The 23,278-nt window shown below is 46.1% G+C and overlaps 1 protein-coding gene and 1 pseudogene across 3 annotated transcripts in view; one reads left to right on the forward strand and one right to left on the reverse strand.

Moving 5' to 3' along the window:
• The window catches only part of IGSF5 (immunoglobulin superfamily member 5), a 41,238-nt gene extending 24,280 nt beyond the window's left edge, over positions 1-16,958 (reverse strand). The window contains exons 1-4 of one of the 3 annotated variants that reach the window (XM_019745748.2): positions 16,386-16,958; positions 11,864-11,942; positions 6,744-7,061; positions 1,899-2,198 (exon numbers count right to left, since the gene is read on the reverse strand). In XM_019745748.2, coding sequence (XP_019601307.2) covers positions 1,899-2,198; positions 6,744-7,061; positions 11,864-11,921 — 676 coding nt within the window. In that variant the 5' untranslated portion in view covers positions 11,922-11,942; positions 16,386-16,958. Of the gene's footprint in view, positions 1-1,898; positions 2,199-6,743; positions 7,062-11,863; positions 11,943-16,358 lie in introns of all 3 variants that reach the window. The other 2 variants (XM_019745747.2, XM_019745746.2) reach the window with 2 other exon arrangements.
• Positions 16,959-17,648: 690 nt separating this feature from the next.
• LOC141568048 (U6 spliceosomal RNA) lies at positions 17,649-17,745 on the forward strand (annotated as a pseudogene).
• Positions 17,746-23,278: the final 5,533 nt, after the last annotated feature.

The raw sequence follows: 23,278 nt of genomic DNA on the forward strand, positions 1-23,278 counted from the left end.
GCAGCTTTGGGTCCCCGTCCCCTTTTTTGTTGTCACAGCTGGAGCTGCTCCCTGTGAATGGGGCACACTGTCTGGTCCCCTCTGCTCCATCTGCTACCTGACACATGTATTCACTTATGCTTTCATTTCTGTTGTCTGCCTGGTTTCTGGGGCATCTGAGCTGGAGAAGACAGATAAGGGCCTAATGCCCAGGGAGCAAGCTTATATGGCACAAAACTGGGGATCAATTCCAGTGCAAGCACAGAACCACTAGTGCTGACCACAGGTTGGGCTCTGAATGGCTTTTTACAGGTTCACGGAGACGCCATCTTTTATGGGTTGAATTATGTCCCTCCAAAGTTCATATGTTAAAGTACTAACTCCTAGTACCTCAAAATATGGCCTGACTTTGGGAATAGGAGTATTGAAGGTGTAATTTAGATGACATCATGCTGGTTAAGGTGGGCCCTAATTCAATAAGACTGATATTCCTATAAGAAAAGGAAATTAGGACACAAACATGCACAGAAAGAAGGCCACACGAAGATGAAGGCAGAGATCAGAATGATGTGTCCACAAGCCAAGGAACACCAAAGATGGCCGGCAACCACCAGAAGCTCCGGAAGAGGCCTGGAACTGATGCCCCCTCCTGGACCTCAGAAGGAATCACCCTGCTGATACCTTGACCTTGGACAACCAGCCCCCGGAACTGTGAAAGAACACATTTCTGTTGTTTAAGCCACTCAATTTGTGGTACTGTTTTGGCAGCCCCAGGACACTCCTGCACCATCCAGTGGCTGCTCACACAGTGGAGGTACAGTTGACAGGAGAGCAGATTCTGGAAACAGACGTGCAGGATCACATCTGACCATTTACTACCTCTCTGGACATGGGCCAATTCCAAACAACACTGTGTCCCTGTCACCTACCGCTACAGCAGGAATAATAACAGTATTGCCTCAGAGGGCTATTGTGCAGGTTAATTGGATTAATATTGGAGAAGTTTAAAACAATGTCCTTACTTGGTAAGTGCTATGTAGTGCTTAGTATTGTTGTCGTCGGCATTATTACTATATCATCATCTGGCTTTGGCTTAGCTTTGTTCTGAACTTTGAAAGATCTTAAGTGAAGGTGTTTTCATAGTAGTAAAAGCTTTGGACCAAGAGAGAAGCAATTGCTGGCTTCTCAGCCCTTCCACCCCTTCCAGCTGTATGACCTGAATTAAGCACAGCACTCGTCTCAACCTCCTTTCTTTCCTGTTTTGTAAAATGAAGGACTGAAAGTCAGTCTCCAGGCCCGAACCCCTGTGTTTTCTAGTTGGCCCGGGCTGGCTCCAGGGTCAGGCGGACCCTAAGGGTCCATGGAGCCGTGTGGTTAGAGTTTCTGATATGCCACGGGCCCTACAGTAGTTTCTCTTTGGGGTCTAAACTTGAAACTTATGTCATTTAGTCACATTAAAAATATATACGTAGACTTGGATTTCCTGGGTAAAAAATAAAACATTATAATTCCACCATGACTGGAAGGAATCCGAGAAGACCTGTGTACCCTCCTCAGATATCGAGAGAGCTTGCTTCATATTGGCCCAGGAATGAGATCAAACCAGAACAGTGGGGGAAAGTTAGAGAAAAACGTTGGATTCAAGTATTTACCTCTTTACTTGATGCTGCTTTATGCTAATGATTGTCAAGATTCTTAATGATTTTCACATGTAAGTAAGAAAAGAAGATGTGATTTTAAAAGCAAGTTAAATAGCAGGGTCATTACGCTGACACTACAAGTATTTTTGTCTCTATTACCATGCCTACCAGAAACGAAGATCCCCTTACGATTTTCCTAGGCCCTGAGATCAGGCAGCAAGACACAGACAATATAAGCATGCAACAATAATTTACATAAAGCAAAAAATCTTCACTTACCCAAGTGAGATGGAAGCACAGTAAGGTTTACAGTTACAGACTCGGGGACCTGCAGCCCCTTCATGGCAGCCACACAGGTCAAAGTTCCATTGCCCTGTGGCGTCAGAGTCAGGACACTCACTGCACTTTGAAGGTCATCAGGCTCCGGAACAGAGTAACAGCTTGAATGACTCACCGGAACACCGATCTCCCAGGAGAGAGCTGGGAGTGGGGTCCAGCCCACAGCATGGCAAGTCACATTACAAGCTTCATCCTCAGTGACTACAAGACTGTTGTTGGGAATGCTCAACTTCCCCACAACTGAAGAAGAAAAGAGAAACATTCTGAAGGAATGACCATGTCTCTCAGTTCTAGGTTTTCTTTATTTTTTCTTCAAATCACATTGCCACCCCAAACCCAAAGTGGCTGTATCTGTAACGGGAAACCTTAATTCAGATCATGTCTGTGTCTTTATTTATTCACAGAGAAAGATGAGATTGATCACCAGAGAACACATACTTCCAGAAAAATAAATAAAAATCAGGATTCAGGGGAACGTAAATCATATGGAAAAGAGAGGGCAAATGTGCCTGCCATGGGAGCTATACAGTCTCTGAAGGGAGTTGTAAAGTTGTCCTGGCAATCAAAGCCAAAAGGGAAATAACCTTCACATTCATTGTAAGGAGAACACATCTCAGACTCATGGGAAGTCCCGTTGGTCAATTAGATTCTCTTTTTTTTTTTTTTTTGGTGGGAGGGAGAGGGGAGAAGGTCACATTTTTAAATGTAACTTCCTATAATATGACTTAAGATATTTTTCTAGTTACAAACTAAATCCAATATAATTAAAGAAATAACTACCCTCAATCAGGTATCAGAATATATTACTCAGATAAATTATTTAAAAGTTTTCATTAAGGACCCACTTGCATTTGCTAACGTTCACACTATAAATAACGCATCTGAAAATAATGCCATTGAGGACTAAAATTACTAGAATAACCTGAAGATTGGCCCCGGTAAAGACACAGCCTTCATGAAACATAGATACACTGAAACATTCCAATTAAAATATTCAAAACACCCAGCTGCATAATATAATGGAAAGAACACTGGACTAAGAATCAAACAGCTACTGTCAATCCTGGCTTTGCCACAAAATGGCCATCCCCTTGGACAAGTCACTAAAATGTTCAGGCTGTGTTCTGCCTGTCGAATGAGATAATTTGACGAGATCAGGGGTTTTCCATCATTATTCTTTCCGTACCCTATAAAATCACTGAGGATTCCAAAGACCTTTTCTTTATGTGGGTTATATCTATCAATACTAACCATATTTGAAATTAGAATTAAATATTTGTTTGTTTTAAAATAGTTATTCAAAAATAAAAATAACCCATTACATGTTAATATAGATTAACATATTTTTATGAAAAAACCCTATATTTTAAACCAACATAAATTAGTAGAAAGAGCAATATTATTTTATATTTATGCAAATCTCTTTGACGTCTGGTTGGATTTTCCTATCTCCTGTATTCAGTCTGTGGCAATATATTGCTTTGTTGGAAGTTTACAAAGAAACTCTGACTTCACACAGATGTATAGTTGAAATAGTAAGGAGCATTTCACAGATAACCATGGATATTCTTTGATACGATACCCAAATTGACAAGAAGTGGTTTCATAAAGGTTAGTTGCACTGTAGAATCTGAAACCTATAAAGGGTATTTCACTGTTACAGCAAAATCCATTGCTATATCTGGGACTTTGAATGGCTCTTTCACCCCTAACGTGAGTCATTTGGAAAACGCTGGTCCACTGAGTAATGCACCTCCCCAGTGTATAGTGGAAAATTCCCCTTTCACTCATGAGAACAATGAGAAGGGCAACTAACATCTTAGTATTATTTTGAAAACAGTCGTGACCTCACAGACCACCATGAAAGGGTGTAGGAGACACCCTGCGAGTTCCCGGACTAGCCTGAACTGGATCACCTCTGAAAGCAATTCTTACTGTAATTGGAAATACTAGATTTCCAATTATTGCTTTCCTGAATACTCTCTTCGAGTAAGTAAAGTACCTTTGCTAATTCAAGAACTACTGTGAATGCAACAATGAGAGGGGAACAGATTTTTCCCTTAAGGCTAAAGGGTTTCATCTTTGTTCTTTTGGGTTCATTCATTATTCTGTTTGGTGGAGAGGTTTAAGATGACAGAAACCTGGAGGGATGGTATTGCCTCAGTTAATGACAGAAGTGGCTCTCAAAACATAAAGGTCTAGAGTTTGGTGGGATTAATTGGCGTATTGAGCAAAAACAACGGACAAATGCAACAACAAGAAGCATTTCCTTTTTCTGTATATATTTGCAATTCAGCTTTTCTCATTGGCTTTCACAAAAGTTATCCAGTACCATGACAAACATTTTATATAAGGTGATTTGGGATGACTCAATATGGAATTACGTAAGTTCTCTTTAGTTTTCTCTTGCTGATAAAATAAAACAATCTCTGGATAATACACTTGCAAAATAAATTGAATGTTTCTTCTTCTTTCAAGATTCTTTTCACTTTAAAGAGACTGTTGTTCATAGCACATTTGTTCCTCTAAGACTAAAGTGCCATTCAGAGCAATGGAACCAGAGTAAGACAATAGAGTTCTGTCCTGTTCTACTGGTTCCTTACTCGGGAACTTGGGGAAGACTAACTTCTTTAGACATGTGTTCTTCCATTTGTCTTAAGACCAAAAACTACAGCAGTTACTAACATATACAAATGCATGTCTGAAGACACTGTAGAGATGTGTAGCTTTGGGAAAAGACGCTATAAAACCACATGGATTTATGAATTGGTGCATGATAAACATAGCACTAATAAGTCATGCCTTTGATCCTGTTTCTTTGATCCCGGAATGCCCTCCTCCTCTCTCGCTTCCCCATTCTGCCATTCGGAGACACCTTTTCCTGGAAGACATTGCTGATCCTTTGACCTCCCTTCCCAGTTGGAACTTGAGCTTATCTCCCTGCCATGGCGCTTGCCAGCATCTACGCTGCACCACTGTTATTCATACACTTGCATTATTCCTGCATTTTGTAACATTCTAGAGGGCAGGACTATGCCTTGTTCTAGTCATCTCTGTGTCCCCCTTAAGTGCCTACGTATCACAACGGCGTGCTCCTACTGGGGATGCAATGTGCATATATAATAGCGAGTGACCTTTAGAGATTGCAGTGAGTTAGGTGCTGGAGACTTTACATAGACCTGCTCATCTGATCTCACAACAGCCCCATGAAACAAGGGCACAAGGTCAGTTAGTAACATGTCCACAGTCGCAGCGTCATTCAGTAAGAAAGCTGGCACTTGAACCCAGCAGTTGGGCTCCCACATCTGCCCTGTTAACCTCTAGACCACTCTGGTTTTGGAGTCTTGAAGCCATCCTCAGTCATTTTGTCATCTGACCCTCACCGTGAGCCTGTGAAGTGGGCAGAGGAATCTTGTCCCATTTTACAGATGAAGAAATTGAGCCAATTCGCCACCATGGTGGGTAACTGACGAAAGTAAAACCGGAATGCGTATTTTGATTCCTTTTCCTGTGTTCTTTCCCTTATACCACAAATTGTTTTCATGAGAATTGGGTCATGCAGATGAGGCCGGTAACCCAGGTAGCCTCACAAATTCACTTAGTTAGAAAATATCCTTGTACCCCTAATTAAACCACGTAAAATTAAAGATACACAAAAGTAAAGACACGACAATTTGGCTGAGTAAAAACCAGGCAAGTACAAGTACGCAGACGTGTGTCTACAGCAAATGTTACCAAATTTGGCTTGACAGCAACATGAGTGCAGACCAAATCTTTGGGAACGTCTCCTAGCCAAGCCAACAAATAGACATGAGAACAACTTCAAAGACATAACGTGTCTGTTGTAAGAAATGCCGCCATAGGATTCAGGAGCTCTGCTAGCTCCAACGCATCTGTAAGTAGCATATAATTACATTTTTAAGGAATGCAAAGTGATTAAATTTTGACAAAGATGTTCTGAATCCTTGTAAAGCACCCTTTAATTTTTTTCACTATGTAGTATGATCTATAGCACCTCAAAGCGAACTCTGAGAATGAAAAACAAGTTATCCATTATAATAAATCTTTACTCTTTTCTTTCTCCCTAAAAAATGTGTTGTATGTTTAGTGAACACACATCTTTGACTGTAAGAACCAGTGGAGGCAGGGAAGAGTAATAGATTGGGGAAATTCATCTGGAAGAAGGAAAAAGTTAAAGCATGATTATAAGTTGATAAATGATGCAAGGGAAAGAGATAGTCAAGTATGTGAAAAACTAGAGAAAGAGTAATGATTGTCAACTCTCTTTAAATCATAGACAAGTGATGGCAACTGGTCCCAGAGGACTTTCAGGATCTATTTCCAGAAAAGCTATTAGGTACTGAAACGGATTAGATGAGAAAGTGATAAAACCTGTCCTTAAGATTCCTAATTATATAAAGGAAAGGAAAGATGGAAGGAGAGATGGAAAAAAAGCAGAAAGGAAGTAGAAAGAGAGTGGGTGAGGAAGAGAGGAGAGAAACAAACAAAACAACATTCACCAGTTCAGAATAATTCTAAGCATAACACTGACAGCTAGACCATAGATGAAAGAAGGAAGGGAGGGAGGGAGGGGGAAGGCAGGTGATATAGACAACAAAACATTCACCAGTTCAGAATAATTCTAAGCATAACACCAACTGAAGGTAGACCCCATATGTCATCATACGAGCATATGACATGAACTTCAAAAGGTCCCTTCCATTCCTCTGACATTTAACCCAGTGAGCTCCAAACACTCCTCTTCGGAGCTACCTGCACACCCACCTTGGACGGAAAGGAAAGCAGATCCCTCGCGGTCACTGTTCTGGAGGCTGCATTTGATCTGCCCTGCATCACTGAACTGCACGTCATGGATCACCATCTCAGAGATGAAGTCACCGCCCTCCTCGTAACTCTCAGAGGTAAAGCGGTCGTTGGTGATGATGGGCTCCTTGGGCGTGATGCTCAGGACGACGGTGCTGTTCAGAGCCCACATGATGAGCCTCCAGCCCTGTGAGACGGTGCAGTTGAAGCGCGCCTCCCAGCCCACCAGCACCGTTGCATTCTTGGGTCCTTCTATGATTTGGTAGCTGGATCCAGAAGCTGGAAAACAATCAGTGTTTTGAAGTGGGAAGCGAATCTCAACTGTAGAGTTTAATCCTTCTGCATACAAGTTGTGACCCCTGGGTGACCGTCCAATGGCTCTGACTCCATGTCTTCTTGGTCCCACACCAGGCCCACAGTCACTCAGGAGCTTCCAGTGGACAGGAAGGCACCCCATCCCTCCTTTCCACACCCCTCCTCTTAATCCACAGTCCACAGCACTCCCGGCAGGATTGGGAGTGCCGGGAGCAACCCTTCTCCTCTTCCCTGGGGATGTTTCCTTAAGAACTCGGCCCAGAGAGCCGCCACTAGCCCAGCTCCGTTACTTTAGGCAAGTTTTTCAGCCTCACTGTGAAATGAGCCTTTTCCTCCCAGTAAAATGGGGAGGACCTTTGATTTCCACCTCTGAGGAGATCCCAAGGCTCCGAGGGCAAAGTAGAGTCACTTGTCTGCACAAAGAGGATGGGACCCTGGCATGCTGTGATCATGGCCCATGCATGTCCCTGCACTCTGAGAGCCCCCAGGTGTGGTACTTAGGACAGGTCTGGGACGGAGGATGAACAAGATTGAGAGAGAAGGAATACAGCGGGACAGAGATGAAGGCTGGGTCCTGGAGCAAGAGGAAAGTCTCTCTCCAAGTATCAAAAAAGATGGTTCCAGGGCCAGCCCAGTGGCTCAGGCGGTTAGAGCTCCGTGCTCCTAACTCCAAAGGCTGCTGGTTCGATTCCCACATGGGCCAGTGGGCTCTCAACCACAAGGTTGCCAGTTCAATTCCTCGAGTCCTGCAAGGGATGGTGGGCAGTGCCCCCTACAACTAAGATTGAACATGGCACCTTGAGTAGAGCTGCCTCTGAGCTCCCGAATGGCTCAGTTGGTTGGAATGCGTCCTCTCAACCACAAGGTTGCCGGTTCGACTCCCCCAAGGGATGGTTGGCAGTGCCACCTGCAACTAGCAACGGCAACTGGACCTGGAGCTGAGCTGCGCCCTCCACAACTAAGATTGAAAGGACAACAACTTGACTTGGAAAAAAGGCCTAGAAGTACACACTGTTCCCCAATAAAGTCCTGGTGCCCTTCCCCAATAGAATCTTAAAAAAAAAAAGAAAAAAGAAAAAAAAGAAAAGAAAAGAAATATACATTAAAAAAAAAAAAAAAAGATGGTTCCATCATTGAGGCCATGCCCCTCCTCCTAAGGACTAGAAGAGATGCAGGTTGGGGAGATATAGAGAGAGGGAAAATGGGTAGAGGGATGTAGGGGAGTGGGATCACTTAATGAAACACTCAAGGAATACATTTGGCAGGCTCGTAGATCGTGTCAATCTAGTGTTGGGTTTAACACTCCAGCAGGTGGCAAGTAGTTCTAGAGCGTCAGACCACAGGCTACAGAGTGAGCGTCCTGTCTCACTGGGCAAGTTGTCTTCACTTCTCCTTCCCCACTCCCCACAGCTGCAAAACAGGGACCCGCAGCTGCGAAACAGGGACACTGGAACCATCGCAACTTGTCCCAAGAACCACCTAGAATGATCCATGGAAAGCCTTTCACATGACCCTCAAGCACTCGGCAAACAATTACATGACCTGCAAGAACTGCGTTGACCTACAAGATGAGCCAAGAAAGTCATAGATTGAAGTAAAATTGTTTCCTGCACACTTTTCACAATGCCCTGCCCTCCACTCACCAGGTGCACTCTGACACTGGTTTTAACTGGAATGATAATTCTAGCTGGACTTCCAGATGGACGGCATCAACAGCTCTCCAGCTCGCATGAGTGCAATCACGAACCCTTGAGAGGAAGCGTGTTCTGCATCTAAAGAACTCACAAAATCTTTTGGCCACTTAGGACTGATTTTCTTATCACCTCAGAAGAGCAAATTGGCAACCAGAGTTTTCCTAGACTTTCCCATGTTTATAATAATAATTCAAAATAGAACTCGCATAGCAGTGGATAGTCTCAGAGACCGCTTATTCTCATCTTTCACCACCCATGTTTTAATGCTGAAAATGAAGACCAGCCACATCTCAGGACTCGTGATCACAGTGGTGGCACTGGGACCCAAACTCAGACCGTCCTACTCTGAATGTCCCCTCCTTCCCATGCTTTCCCCTCTGACCTCACTCAGGGTTTATAGCAAAAAGATGCCCTGGCAGACCACACACCTGCCACCTCAGTCAGACTGCGAGGGGGTCCTGTTGCATCTGGGGTGGTATGATCCAGACAGACCAGACAGCCTGCCATGCACATTGAGTGCCCCCAAATAATGGCAGCCCCGCCATTTCCTTCCAACCTTCTCAGGTCAAGTTGTAAGGCAGGTTCTAAAAGAATCTCTTTACAGCCCGTAAGGTTTCTAGGAGGAAGCACACGGCTGGACACACGTTAACACAGTAACACTTCACCTGAGTCTCCAGAACGCCCTGCAGGGGCAGGTCAATGGGAGAGAACAAATGCTGCACAGACGGGACCCGGGGGCCAGCAGGTCTGAGCTGCCTGCTGAGTCCTGCTGATATGGCAGGAGGTGCCAGCGTCACCACTGTGCCACCACCACTGCCCAAAACTGCTCTCCACATGGCAGCCGGGGGCATCTTCTCAGCACACCAGTGTGTCAGGGACCTTCCCCTATGTCCCGCCTCCACACCTCAGACTTTGTTTAAGTAGCTTCATCATTTAGGGTAAAGACCAGATAATCCTTCACACAATCATGTCTGAAGACCCTTATTTAGTCTCACACTAACTTCATTTTACCCCAAGCCCACGCTCGGGCCACCAGACTGTCTTTAATTGATCAAACTCCAAGTCTTCCTGGGCCCAGGGCCTTTGCACAGGCAGAGACCAGACTCACATGCCAGTCTCACTCCTCAGCTCCCGCTCGAGTGTCTCCTCCTCAGAGAGTCTCCCAAGACCACCCGACTTAGGTTAAATTATCCTATAATGGGCTTTTGAGTCAGTGAAGCGATTGTCACAGAGGTGATTTTATACTGGTTTTTCCATCAGTTAGTGCCTGTTTCCCGTACGAGGCTCTAAACTCTTTGTTAGCAAGGACCACGCCTGCGTTTGCTCATCCCTGCATCCCAGTGCCTGCAACTAAATGACGCACAACAGGCCCTCAGTGAATATTCACCGAATGCATAAATAAGATGGTCGAGTTCCATATTCCATTACACAGGGGACTAGGAAGAGAGGAGAGGGCTGGCAGGAACCCATTGGGGGCTGGCTTGCCCTCAGCTATTCAAAGACTAGTCTACAAATGAAGGTGTCTCTACCCAAGACTTTCCAAGATGATGCATCGGAGGGGCTCAGTCTTTTACAATGGATCCTATCCCCCAGAGGGCTCTAGAATTAGCCTGTAATACTCTCCCCTTCTGGAATAGCCATCTCCAGGCCTCAACCAAAGCCAAACCCACCTTCAAAATAGAACTTCAGGAAAAACGACTCAGAACAACTATAGACCCAGAGGTCAACAGTTTCCTGCTAAACCACTGGAAGAGATTATTTGCAACTGTGGCTGAAATTGCCTCTTTGGAGCCAAAAATGTGTGCTGAGTGTGGTTTGTCCCACTGCACACGCTACACTCTGCAGAGTAGGGATGGTGTTTTCTTCTCCACTCTACAAGCAAGTATTTATGAAGCACCTACCTAACGCCACGCACTGAGTGCTCTCAGGCAGGGCTTCCAAACACCTTTGCCCTCAAGTACATGTTAACACACAGCCTGGCACCCACAGACCTAACATGTAAATAACCCAAAGCCAAAATGCACAAATGGTCCTCACTGCACGTAACACGCTCTGAGAATCCCTATTCCAGTTCATTCCATTTTATGTTGTTAGTGCTGTCATGGCCAGAGTATTAAGAAACATTATCCAGCCATCGGAAATAGAGTTCATGTGTGTATAAAGTACAAAACCAGCAAAACAGATGTATGCAGTTAGAAGTCAGAATAACGGTCCCTTTGGGGGGAGAGGGATGAGAGGCACTCAAAGGGAGTGTTCATGGGTGTTCTTGGTCTCAATGTTGATGCACGAAGCTGCTCAGCTTCTGAAAACTCGTCATCATGACTGTGCATGTCTCTGTACGCATATTAGTGTCCAGTGCAGTTCCCGAAAATCACCCCAGTGAGAAGTACAGGACAACTACGCTGAGCAGTTTAAAATCTAGCTGGGAAAACAAGACCAACACACCTGAAGCAATGAAATCGGGACGAAACAGAGTCAAAACAGAGCTGGGGATACAAACTCCAGATACCCTAGAGACCCCGAGGTCCACACACTTCATCTCCTGCAAAGCAGAGTCTGATCGGGAGACCCTGGCCTGGGACCCCCGGAGGACATTCCGACAGACACCTGGGACAGTTCCAGGACAAGGAAGGGCTGCTGGAGGAATGAAGGTGTCTAAAGCCCCTCACCCTGTCAATATGGAAACTGAGATTATCACCTCAAAAGATGCAAAGTCAGGGTGCTTCAGGGAGGAGGAGATGCTTGAGTCAGACTTCCTTGAAGACCAGAAAGAAATGGAAGAGGGACAGGACATTTTAACAAGAGCAATGACATGGAGAGGTACCGAAGGTAAACACCCAGGAGGCGAGAACCCTGATGAAGGGGACTGATGGGGTCAGAGGCACTGGAAGGACCCCTCCTGGAGTGGAGTTGACACAGCAGGAAATGGACCCCGCTGTGGGAAGGGGACATGGTGGGAAGTGCCTAAGGAAGAAGCGTCAGGCAGCCGTGAGCACCAGTGGCCTCTGGGTTCCCTTCCGCCCACTCCAAGGGGTTGCCCTGGACACCCCACCAAGCCCACGTGACCCCTACCTGCGAGCCCAGCCAGGACGACCAGCGTGGCCAGAATGCCTCTCCAGCAGCCCTCCATCTCCGCATGTTCGTCCTCACCCTGGGAAAACAAAGCCGGCAGGTAACAGTCTGGCCATGAGGAGCGTTTGCAGTTCGGAGCCACGTGGAGCCCCAACCAGCTCCAGGTGTCCCAGGATGGATAAGTCAGCTTGTCAGCGTGGTCTCGGCACCAGTCTCACCTGGGAACTTGTTAGAAGGGTAAATGCTGGGGCCCACCCCCCCCAGACCTGCTGGGTCAGAGACTCCGGAGCTAAGCCCCGCAGCCTGTCTCAACAATTGAACGGTGTTCCAATTCTGGTACCTTCTCTAGTAGAGTCACTGTAGCATGTGATCTTATGCCCAAAGCCAGGTGTAAACCATGGGATGCAGATGGTATACCATTATTGCTGAAGTACTAATACTGACCAAAATGTAGCAGTCTGGGCTTACTACATGCATTTCGGTCATGACGCTTTCATCACTGAGAAAAAAAAATCCTGCCTACAACAAGTTTACATTCTGAAGGGAAACAGGCAACCAAACAATGAAGAAACTGGACTGCTATCTGTTACCATGTACCAAAACTAATTCAAAATGGATCAAAGACCTAAGCATAAGACCTGAAATAATAAACTGCATAGAAGAAAACATAGGTACTAAACTTATGGACCTTGGGTTCAAAGAGCATTTTATGAATTTGACTCCAAAGACAAGGGAAGTAAAAGCTAAAATAAATGAATGGGACTATATCAAACTTAAAAGCTTCTGCACAACAAAAGAAACCATCGACAAAATAAAGAGGCAACAAATCGAATGGGAGAAGATTTTTGCAAAGAGTGCCTCTGATAAGGGCCTAATATCCAGACTATACAAGGAACTCATGCAACTCAACAACAACAAAAACAACCCAGTTGAAAAATGGGCAGAGGACCTGAAGAGACATTTCTCCAAAGAGGACATACAAATGTCAAACAGACATATGAAAAAATGCTCAACATCACTAATCATCAGAGAAATGCAAATAAAAACCACAAAGAGATATCTCCTCACCCCAGTCAGAATGGCTATCATCAACAAGACAACTAGTAACAAGTGTTGGAGAGGCTGTGGAGAAAAAGGAACCCTCATACACTGTTGGTGGGAATGCAGACTGGTGCAGCCGTTATGGAAGGCAGTGTGGAGGTTCCTCAAAAAATTACGAATAGAATTACCATATGACCCAGCAATCCCTCTCTTGGGTATCTACCCAAAAAATCTGAAAACATTTATCCATAAAGACAAGTGTTCTCCAATGTTCATTGCAGCTTTGTTTACAGTGGCCAAGACATGGAAACAACCAAAATGTCCTCGATAGATGAATGGATAAAGAAGTTGTGGTATATATACACAATGGAATACTATTCGGCGGTAAGAAAAGATGATATAGGAACATTTGTGACAACATGGATGGATCTTGAAATTGTAATGCTAAGCAAAATAAATCAGACAGAAAAAGTAGAGAACCATATGATTTCACTGATATGTGGCATATAAAACTGAAAACAACAAAAGAACAAGACAAACAAATGAAGGAACAAAAACCCATAGACACAGACAATAGTTTAGTGGTTACCAGAGGGTAAGGCGGGTGGGGGGTGGGAGATGAGGGTAAGGGGGATCAAATATATGGTGATGGAAGGAGAACTGACTCTGGGTTGTGAACACACAATGTGAGATATAGATAATGTATTACAGAACTGTGCACCTGAAATTTATGTAACTTTACTGATAATTGTCACCCCAATAAACTTTAATTTAAAGAAACAATGAAGAAATAGATCATAAGCCTATTAGCAGGCAGCAAGAGGTATAGAGAAAACTACCACAAGGGAATGTGTATGCGGGAGTTTTTGCAGGTGGTAGCTGGTTATCACCTCAAATAGAGAGCTCAGAGAAAGGCTCCCTGAGAAGGTGTTCTCTGAACAGCAAAGCAGGTGTGGTGACACCATGTGGATACCTGCAGAAGAGATTTCCAGGCAGAGGAGCAGTAGGTGCAAAGGCCCTGGGGTGGGGCCATGCCTGGCACATTTGAGGAAACACAGAGAGGGCTCTGGGGTTGGGCAGAGGTAGGGGAGGTCAAGGGTAGATCAGCCCCTTGGCAGCACATGGGGATCATGTCATGTACATGTCTTGGCCCTTCCTTCCAATCTCGTTGCTGTTTGATAAACCTCCCCTCCCCTGCATTTTTTCTTTTTCTTTTTTCCTTCTCTCCAAGAGAGGCCTGTCCAAAGCTGTCACCAGCATGGCTTTGTCCCACTGGAGCAGTTAGTGCTAAGTCACCCACTGAACATATCACGAACTGTCTACAAAAAGTAACTCCTCAACCTCGAGAAGGGTCTCTTTATTTGAAACGTTCTTCAACTACTGACGTGTGGGGCTCAGTGACCCACGGGCAGCTTCCACCTCCGCGCTGGTATCACACAGATTGCACAGCCCTGTGTTGGGATAATGCACCCCCATTCCTCCAAAACGTGGGGTGCCGAGTTCCATCAGAGCCCCATGGCAGGATTCTTGTAATGTGCTGATGTACCAGCCCAGGGTTCCAGTCCTCTTCCTGCAATGGGCACTGGGAAGTATCTGCCACACCACAGTTTGTGGGACACGCCCCCCACAAGTTACTGGGTACAACAGAGCAGAGGCATGAAGGATCGCAGAGGCTCGGGCTGAGACCCTGTGTTTCACTTAAATGTGTTAGTCACAGCCCAGGAGAAGAAGCATGGGTTTCCACCCCTCTGTTCTCTGGTGTCTCTGGGCAGCATAGTCAGCCAATGTACTACACCATCAGTGCCATGTCCAGACGTGGGGGTCAGAGTGTCTGAGCTGCAATGCTGTGCCATTGTGGGACCCGACCCCTTGCAATAATCCATAACAGACTCGACGAATCTCCAAAAATATGCCTTACCAACGAGCTGTACAGTAGCTGCACACAAACTGAACTGAAATTACAGCCTTCCGAGAGCGAGTCAAGATCCCCAGTTAGGAAGCCCCAAAAAAGTCATTTATTAATTCTCAAGGTTCAATGAAGACAATCCACAGGTCAACGTCCCCACCAGTCTTCTAGAATGCTAGACCCCGGCAGAGGATGACGAAGAAACCGAGCTGCTGAGCCATAAAATGCGATACATGCCACCGAAAGCAATAAATGTGGAGTGTGGACACAGCGTTATCGAAACCGTGGCAATCACAGAGGTTCATTAGGAAATATTTGGAGTCACTGATAAGCACGTTGAGTCAGCCTGCAGACTAAGAAGCGATGACTTAGTGGGTGCTTTGTCCTGCCACCGTCCTCACACACCATGCTCGCTCATTCTCTGTAGGACAGAATGACTCCATTTCTAATGAGCAGGCAGAACCCAGGTGGCTCTGGGACATGAGCTACAGAAACCCAGTGGCAAGATGACTACAGCCATGGATTCACGAGGCGACAGCATCTGAGGCGTGTGTGCAGGGAGGAACTGTCAAAAAGCTGATTTCAAGCTTTAACTGAAATCAGACAAGTGCCTTTAATTAAATGAGGACTATGACGGGTAAATTGCAAGTTAGTATCTCTGTGGAGCAGTTTGACGGGCCCCTGCATTTTAACTTCTCATTCATTTCACTGTGGAAGACGTGAATCGCCTACTTTTAGTTGAAAAACTGCAAAGTTTTCCTAAAATCTTAAGTCTTATTAAGTTGTATGAAATAGACAGGATTTAACACCCCCAACCAATTCCTTAATGCCCCGAGAAAGCCAAATCACTGGGATCGGTCTGGACCCACCAAGACAGTCACCTCAGGAAGAAAATTGCTGCATCGGATAATCTCACTTAATTACCCAAACGTGACACAAACGCTTATTTCTGGATTCTTGGAAATCGCTTGATATCAGAACCTCCAAAGGAGGCTGTCCTGCTTTCGGCAGCAGCCGGCACAACAAACCCAAAAAGGAAGACGTGCTTCTCACAATTAGTGAGAGGGGTTCACTACAAACCACATGCCAAAATGAGAAGACACCAGCGCCCCCATAGCCCCCGTCCCCCAGCTCTGGGCGTCCCTATGTTGGGCGGTGCCCCGGCACTGCCTGCCAGACTTAGGGCAGTCTTGGAACTTCCAGAGACCTCAGCAATTCTCCCTTCCATGTAGCCATCGCATTAGGCATTTAATCTAATGGCATTTAAAAGTTTGTCTGATGAACACCGTGAGTTACAGTAATTTTCCAGCCGTGGAATCCTGACCTCCCAAATTCCAGCCAAGTCTCAGCTTTCAACGCATCCCTGAGAACAGCTCACTGTGAAAGGGACTCGCTTGATTAGAAATCGTCTCAAATTCCTACACTGTCAGAGCAGCGCTGTTTTAATTTTTAACTTTGTGGAAGTTGGGAACCAGAGTTGTTTTCATCGTCCAACACTTTCCCCAGGAGAACAGCTAGAGTGGGTCCCGCTCATAGAAGCCCCAGTACCTGTGGAGAAATCCACTCGATAAACACCTGTCAGGGGAGCCATCCTGGAGCCATCTCACCTCCGGCAGGCAGGTCTTCTCTTCAGGGCTTCAGGGAAGGTTCTCTGTTTCCAAAAGGCTTCTTGGCTTCTGTCCTCTCTCCACACAAACACAAGAACAAATTCTGTCCGGCCACCAGAGAATCCTGACCCAACCTCAGCAGTTAACAGGAAGTTCCTCACGAAATGCTTCTGTCACGTCACAGGCCAGGCTGTAAACACAGAGGTGGCCTCCACCAGCCACAGGCCCTCAGTCCCTGAAGGTGTGCGTGTTCCTGTGTGTTTCCTGTTAATAATTAGCCGGCCCCAAAGAGCAGCCCAGGAAATCTGGCCGGGGACAGGGCATGCCAGGGCCGCAGGGCCAGGACTGTCCTCCTGCTCTGTGTCCAGTCCCTCTTCCTCCTCAGGGCCTTTCTCAGGTCCTGCAGCGCCAAGACCCGGCTGGGCCCGGCCATCATCTTCCACCAGCGGGAGGCTGCAGGCCCGTCCTGCCCTTGGACGGCCGCCTGGCCAACCTTGTTCCCGCTGGCCTCTGGCACAGGCCCGAGGGCTGGTGAAGCCGGTTCTTTCTCCCAGTCAGGCACTTCCACATGCACAAGAACAGGTTCTTTTGTGAAAGGGGAAAAAAAAAGACCCAAGGGTGAGGTGCTCTGGAATGTGGCCACCTTGAGCTGTGAATCACAGTTTCCTGTGCAGCGTTTGCACAGAACTGTGGAGAGGTTTTCTGCGGGCCTCGCATGCCCACACCCAACCCCTCAGAAGTAAACAAAGGACCTTGGCTTTTCCGAGTGCTGTAACAATTTCTGGAAAACACCGTCTCCCCCAATCCTGATGCAGAGCACCCTATAGGACTGCCCTTGTTTGTATGGTTCTCGTTCAATGTCTGGCTTGTCTCCCCATTACATTTTCATCTTGTCAGGGGACTCAGGGTCAAGGCTGTATACACAGAACAGGCACCAATACAAAGTGCAGATCATATATTTAGACCCTGAAATAAATAAATAAGGGGAAGTGCTATTCCTTCCAATTGAAGGGGATCAGGATATGCCACTCCGAAATAACCACTTTGGCATAAAGATTATTTTAAGCTGAAGACATTTGCAATTCAACAGATGCCAAAATGAAGAAAAAAAAAAGCACCTTAGTTTCCCTTTTTGACTAAAAGCAGTAATTTGGGGAAATGAGGCTGCAATAAATTCCCCTTCAGGGTGGATCTACTCCCAGAAGAGAGAACACAAATAAAGTCAACTCCAGCGCTCACTCCGACAGCACATATACTAAAATTGGAACTATACAGAGATGAGCACACCCCCTGAGCAAGGATAAATTCATGAAGCATTCCATATTTTCTTCATAAATTATATAAATGTCTAACCACTACACTGCTCACCTGAAACTAATAAAAATAATATTGAATATCAACTATAATTTCAAAAAGATAGTCACAGGGATATAAAGTACAGAATAGGGAATATAGTCAATAATATTGTGATAAGTATGTACAGTGTCAGACGGGTACTAGACTTATTGGGGTTATGACTTTGTGAGGTATACATATGTCTGATCACTGTGTTGCTTTGTACACCGGAAACTAATAAAAACATAAAACAGAAAACCTACTGCGAATCCCTTCTCCAAGGAGTTTATGACCCTGAAGATGGAAAGACCACTTGTACCTGTATAGACAAACAATACCACAAACTTTCTTTTCTCCCATCTGTCCTCCTAAAAATCTATTTATCTTTCGTAAAGAGACCTATTTGTTCTTCCCACGTGGAGCTTGTTCTCCCCTCGTCCTTTCCCTACTAAATCAGGTACATAAGCCTTTAGCCACTTAATGAGCCAGTTATTTCCTTTGTCGGCTCCCATATAAGTGCAAAATAAAACTTCTTCTCTCATTAATCTGTCTTTTGTCACTTTAATTCATAGGTCCCAGCCACCGAACATAAGAGGGTAGAGGGGGGAAAAAATTTAATTGCTTTCAAAGCCTTGTGCTAGGAGCCCATCAGAAAAATGGTGAGAAAAACAGATAGACTCGGGGAGCCAGTATGTTGGTCCAATAATCTCACAAATCTACACAGCGTCATAGTATCTTATTCATGTGTCCCTGAAGGCATAGCATACTTCAAAACTTAAATAATTTCAGAACAATGAGCCACAGGAGTGAAAATCTAAGGCCAATATAGCTCATTTTTGCCCTGATGTGCTTATTTATTTCCTCAGCTTCGGTCCTAATAGTTAGAATATTGGTCAGCACTGGGAGTCACAGGGACTGGCCTTCAGGGCACAATATCACATCTGACTCTCCTCGCAAAGATTTCCAGCCCCAGCTTTAGACTCAGCACTTCGACCAAAGAATATTGTTTGAGTTTCCAGAAATCTTTGTTATAGTAACAATGAGTGTGTAGGGGGGAAGAACAAATTTTTCCTCTACGCTCCTCAGTTTTGTGACTTGGGCCCTGAAAATTAAACTGACAAAAGACGGATTAATGAGAGAAAATCAGAGATTAATGAGACTTTATTCCCGTGTGCTGCACCCATACATGTAGGAGAAAACCAGTGAAGAGTAACTCAAAGGGGTGGACAGAACTCGGGCTTATGTAGCGTCTTAACAAGACAATAAATCTATAGAGAAGTGACAGGACACAGGAAAAGGACTTGGGCTTTTTGGGGGGACAAACCACAGGAAGGTGACTATATGGGGCGACTGACAGAAGATAAGAGCTGCTTTGGGAAGGCTTGTTATGTAGATTCTGGTAACAGTCTCCATTTACAATCCTTTTGCCCTTCCCGGTACAAAAGAGGGGAGGGCAGAGAGTTTGTTTGTTGTTGACTGTTTCCCAATTATTTTCAGCTTAAATAGTCCTCATGCCAAAGTGGCATATTTGGGAGTGGCATGTTCTGACCCCCCTGACAAGTGCCCTAACAGCAATACATATATAGTGAGAGGAACCACTCTCAGAAGTTCGGTACCAAGTGCAGGGTACACCCTGCTGGCCCGGGTCCCAGGGGATCCTGTCCACCTCACACTGAGGCACCGCCCCAGGCAAGAGTGGAAACACTATCTACAAATCTCTGGAAATGCAGCTCTGAAACTGTGAGGTCCTACAAGACTTCTTGTGGTTTTGGGTTTTTTTTGGAATTTGGGAGATTTGCATTATTTCAAAGTTTGAGCATAAAGAAAGATTTGGCTAATATTTTTAGCCTATGCTATTTTAAAAATCACAAAGTTCAAATTTACATAAAATATATTCACACTGTAACTTCAGTTGTGATAAAGGCTGTGAAGGAAGCTTTGAAGAAAGGATGGAGGGGGGTGGTTCCCTGAGCAAACCGGGTATGATCTCAGAGGTGGGGAAGGCATATTGGAGTGAACTGGTTAGGAAGGTGCAGTGCCAGAGGGCTGGAGGGCCACCTCCTGGGGCAGAGGGACCCATGTGCATGTAGGCAGCACCGAAGCATCTCAGGTGGTAGGAGGCCTGCTGTGCCTGAGGAAGCAAAGGAGGTTTGTGGGACCTGAATGCAAGGAGGTGGGAGAAAAGGGTCTTAGATGAGCCCAGAGAGGAGGCAGGTCCAGACCAAGAGGTTGGTCAGGAAAAGTGATTAAAAAAAACTTTGAAATGGGCAAAGAAGGTTATGGGGTTTTCTGATTTAATAGGACCTGAGCTGTCTTTGAGCTGCTGAAAATTCTGTTTGTGCTGGTTAATTGTGATGGCCAACTCGACTGGGTCACGGATGCCTGGTATCTGCTGAAACATTATTTCTGGGTGTATCTGTGAAGGTGTCGCCAGAAGATGCTACTGTCTGAACCAGTAACTGAGGGAAGCAGATTACCCTCCCTAGTGTTGCGGGGTTTCACCTAATCTCCGAGGGCCTGAATAGAACAGAAAGGTGAAAGGGGCAAATTCTCTCTGCCCAACTGTTGGCTGGGACGTCACTCTTCTGCTGCTCTTGGGCACTGGATCTCCTGGTTCTCGGGCCTTTGGACTCAGACTGGAACTTACGCCATCAGCCCTTCAGTTCTCAGGGCTTCACACTTGGACTGAAACCCACCACCAGCCCTCCTGGATCTTCACCTTGCAGATGGCAGAATCGTGGGACTTCTCTGCCTCCAGGAACTGTGAGCCAACTTCTCATAATAAATATATATCTCCTATTGGTTCTGTTTCTCTGGATAACCCCGACTAATTCAAAGTTGTAAGAAACTGATAGTAATACAAATGATTCTAGTACATAGAAATGCAAGTGAACTGTGTCTGGTGATGATGCAACTTGATTTTTGCCCTGCTTCTCCCTGGAGCTGCTTGGGCTTCCTCGCAGCATAGCAATTGCAAGGACAGCTGCCCCATCAGACAGAAGATGAAAGCTGCTCATTTTTTAAAGCCTAGACTTAGAAATTGGCATAAGAAACTACAACAAATGTAATGGCTGAAAACAATACTCATTTATTATCTCACAGTTCTGTAGGTCAGATGTCTAGGCTGGTTTGGCTGGGTTCTCTGCTAAAATCAGGCCTAGGTCCTTATCTGGAGGCTCTGGGAACAAATCCACTGCCAAATTCATTCATTTTGTGAGATAAACTCATTTGCTTTTATGGTCCTAGGACGGAGGTCACCGTTTTCTTGCTGCCTGTCAGCCAAGAGCCGTGCTCAGTTTATAAAGGTCACCCACATTCCTGGGCACTTGGTCCCCTCCATCTACACCACCAGCTCTCCTGGGCATGTGGCCCCTCCATCTTCACCACCAGCTCTCCGGGCACGTGGCCCCCTCCATCTTCACCACCAGCTCTCTTGGGCACGTGGCCCCCTCCATCTTCACCACCAGCTCTCCTGGGCACGTGGCCCCCTCCATCTTCACCACCAGCTGTCCTGGGCACGTGGCCCCCTCCATCTTCACCACCAGCTCTCCTGGGCACGTGGCCCCCTCCATCTTCACCACCAGCTGTCCTGGGCACGTGGCCCCCTCCATCTTCACCACCAGCTCTCCTGGGCACGTGGCCCCCTCCATCTTCACCACCAGCTGTCCTGGGCACGTGGCCCCCTCCATCTTCACCACCAGCTGTCCTGGGCACGTGGCCCCCTCCATCTGTACCACCAGCTGTCCTGGGCACGTGGCCCCCTCCATCTGTACCACCAGCTGTCCTGGGCACGTGGCCCCCTCCATCTGTACCACCAGCTGTCCTGGGCACGTGGCCCCCTCCATCTGTACCACCAGCTGTCCTGGGCACGTGGCCCCTCCATCTGTACCACCAGCTGTCCTGGGCACGTGGCCCCTCCATCTGTACCACCAGCTGTCCTGGGCACGTGGCCCCTTCCATCTCCTAAGCCAGCAGCGGTGCATCAAATCCTCCTTCTGCTTTCAATGTCTGACTTCCCCTAGCACTGTCAGCTAGAGAAAACTTCTTGTTTTTAAAAGGCTTGTGGGGTTAAATAAGGCCCACTTGGATAATCTCCTTTTTGTCCCATAACATAACATATTCATGGGTTCCACTGACACTCAGAGTGGTGGGGGTCTATAAGGATGGGGGTCATTGGGATCCTTTTAGAATTCTTCCTTCTGCAGTCACTCCCACTGTATTTTACTGGCCAAGGAGTCATGGAGTCCAGATTCAGGAAGAGGGGACTTAGACCTCTCCATGGAGCAATGCCAAAGAATGTGGGGCATGATTTAAAACCACCACATCCTCAAATCCTTTTGGTTGTGAGGAGAGGAATGAAAGAATGGAAGGAGAGGACCTGTGTTTACAAAGGCCTCCTAGACAAGCAGGCTCGCAGCCCGGGATCTGGGGTGTCAGCTGTCAGCTGTCCTCCAGGTGACAAGAGGCCATCTGAAGATAGAGGCAGAAACTGAAACTATGCTACAATAAACTGAGAACATTTGGGCTACCAGATGCTGGAAGAGGCTAGGAAGGGTCCTCTCCTACAGGTTTCTGAAGGAGCAGAATCCTGCCGACACTTTGATTTCTTAATTCTGGACTCCAGAACTGTGAGGCAATTAATTCTCTAAGGCACTTAGCCTGTGGTTCTTTGCTCCGCATCCCTTAGACACCAAGACACCGGTGTTGGCTGAAATTACTACATTCTCTAGTTGCTTCCCACCAGCCACTGAAAATGCTGCCATTCAGTCAACTTTTGCTGCTCCCATGTCTCTCGTGTCCCCACTCTTATTCACCTGGTGTATTTCCTTCAAAACTGAAGTCAGAGTCAGTGGGTTGTTTGGGGCTCTTATAATATCCCATGGAGATCTGTATTTCAAGTCCTGGACTGACAATATTACTTTCACTTCCCTCTTTGTTTAAGTACCTGTTTATTTTGTGGATTCTCCTGGTAGGATCTGCTGGGTGATCATACAAGGACGTCTACATTCGCCATTTGCTGTGCGTTTGGCATTCTATGGACCACATTGGTTATTTCTAGCTACTAACGAAATTTACCTTTGGGGTTTCCCTCTTCGGAATTCAGGGATGACAATGTGTTCATCTTTGTATTCCCAACAAGGCTTGATACGGTGCCACGCACAAAGGAGTCCCCCCAAAAAAAGGATTAGTGAGCAGGCACTTTATCTAGGAGGTGACCCCAGGGAGCAGGAGAGAGGAAATCAAAAAGCTACTCTGTGGCCTCAGGCAAGGGGCTTCACGTCTCTGAACTCCCAGATATAACCCCTCAGGATAACCCCTGCCTCCAGGTAGTCAGGTTTTTGTGTAATTTCCTCCTTTTGAACATAAGTGGACTCCTGAGTAGCGTCTAACCTACAGACTACAGCAAAGGTGATGACGTCACTTCTGTAATTCCGTAAGATTCTAACTCCCATCTTGCTAGCAGACACTCTATTGTCTTCTCAACTGGCAGCTTGGAGAGGACCGTGTGTCACGTCACGGGCTCAC

Source organism: Rhinolophus sinicus, linkage group LG01, assembly GCF_036562045.2.
Source record: "Rhinolophus sinicus isolate RSC01 linkage group LG01, ASM3656204v1, whole genome shotgun sequence".
In the NCBI taxonomy this organism is placed as follows: domain Eukaryota; kingdom Metazoa; phylum Chordata; class Mammalia; order Chiroptera; family Rhinolophidae; genus Rhinolophus; species Rhinolophus sinicus.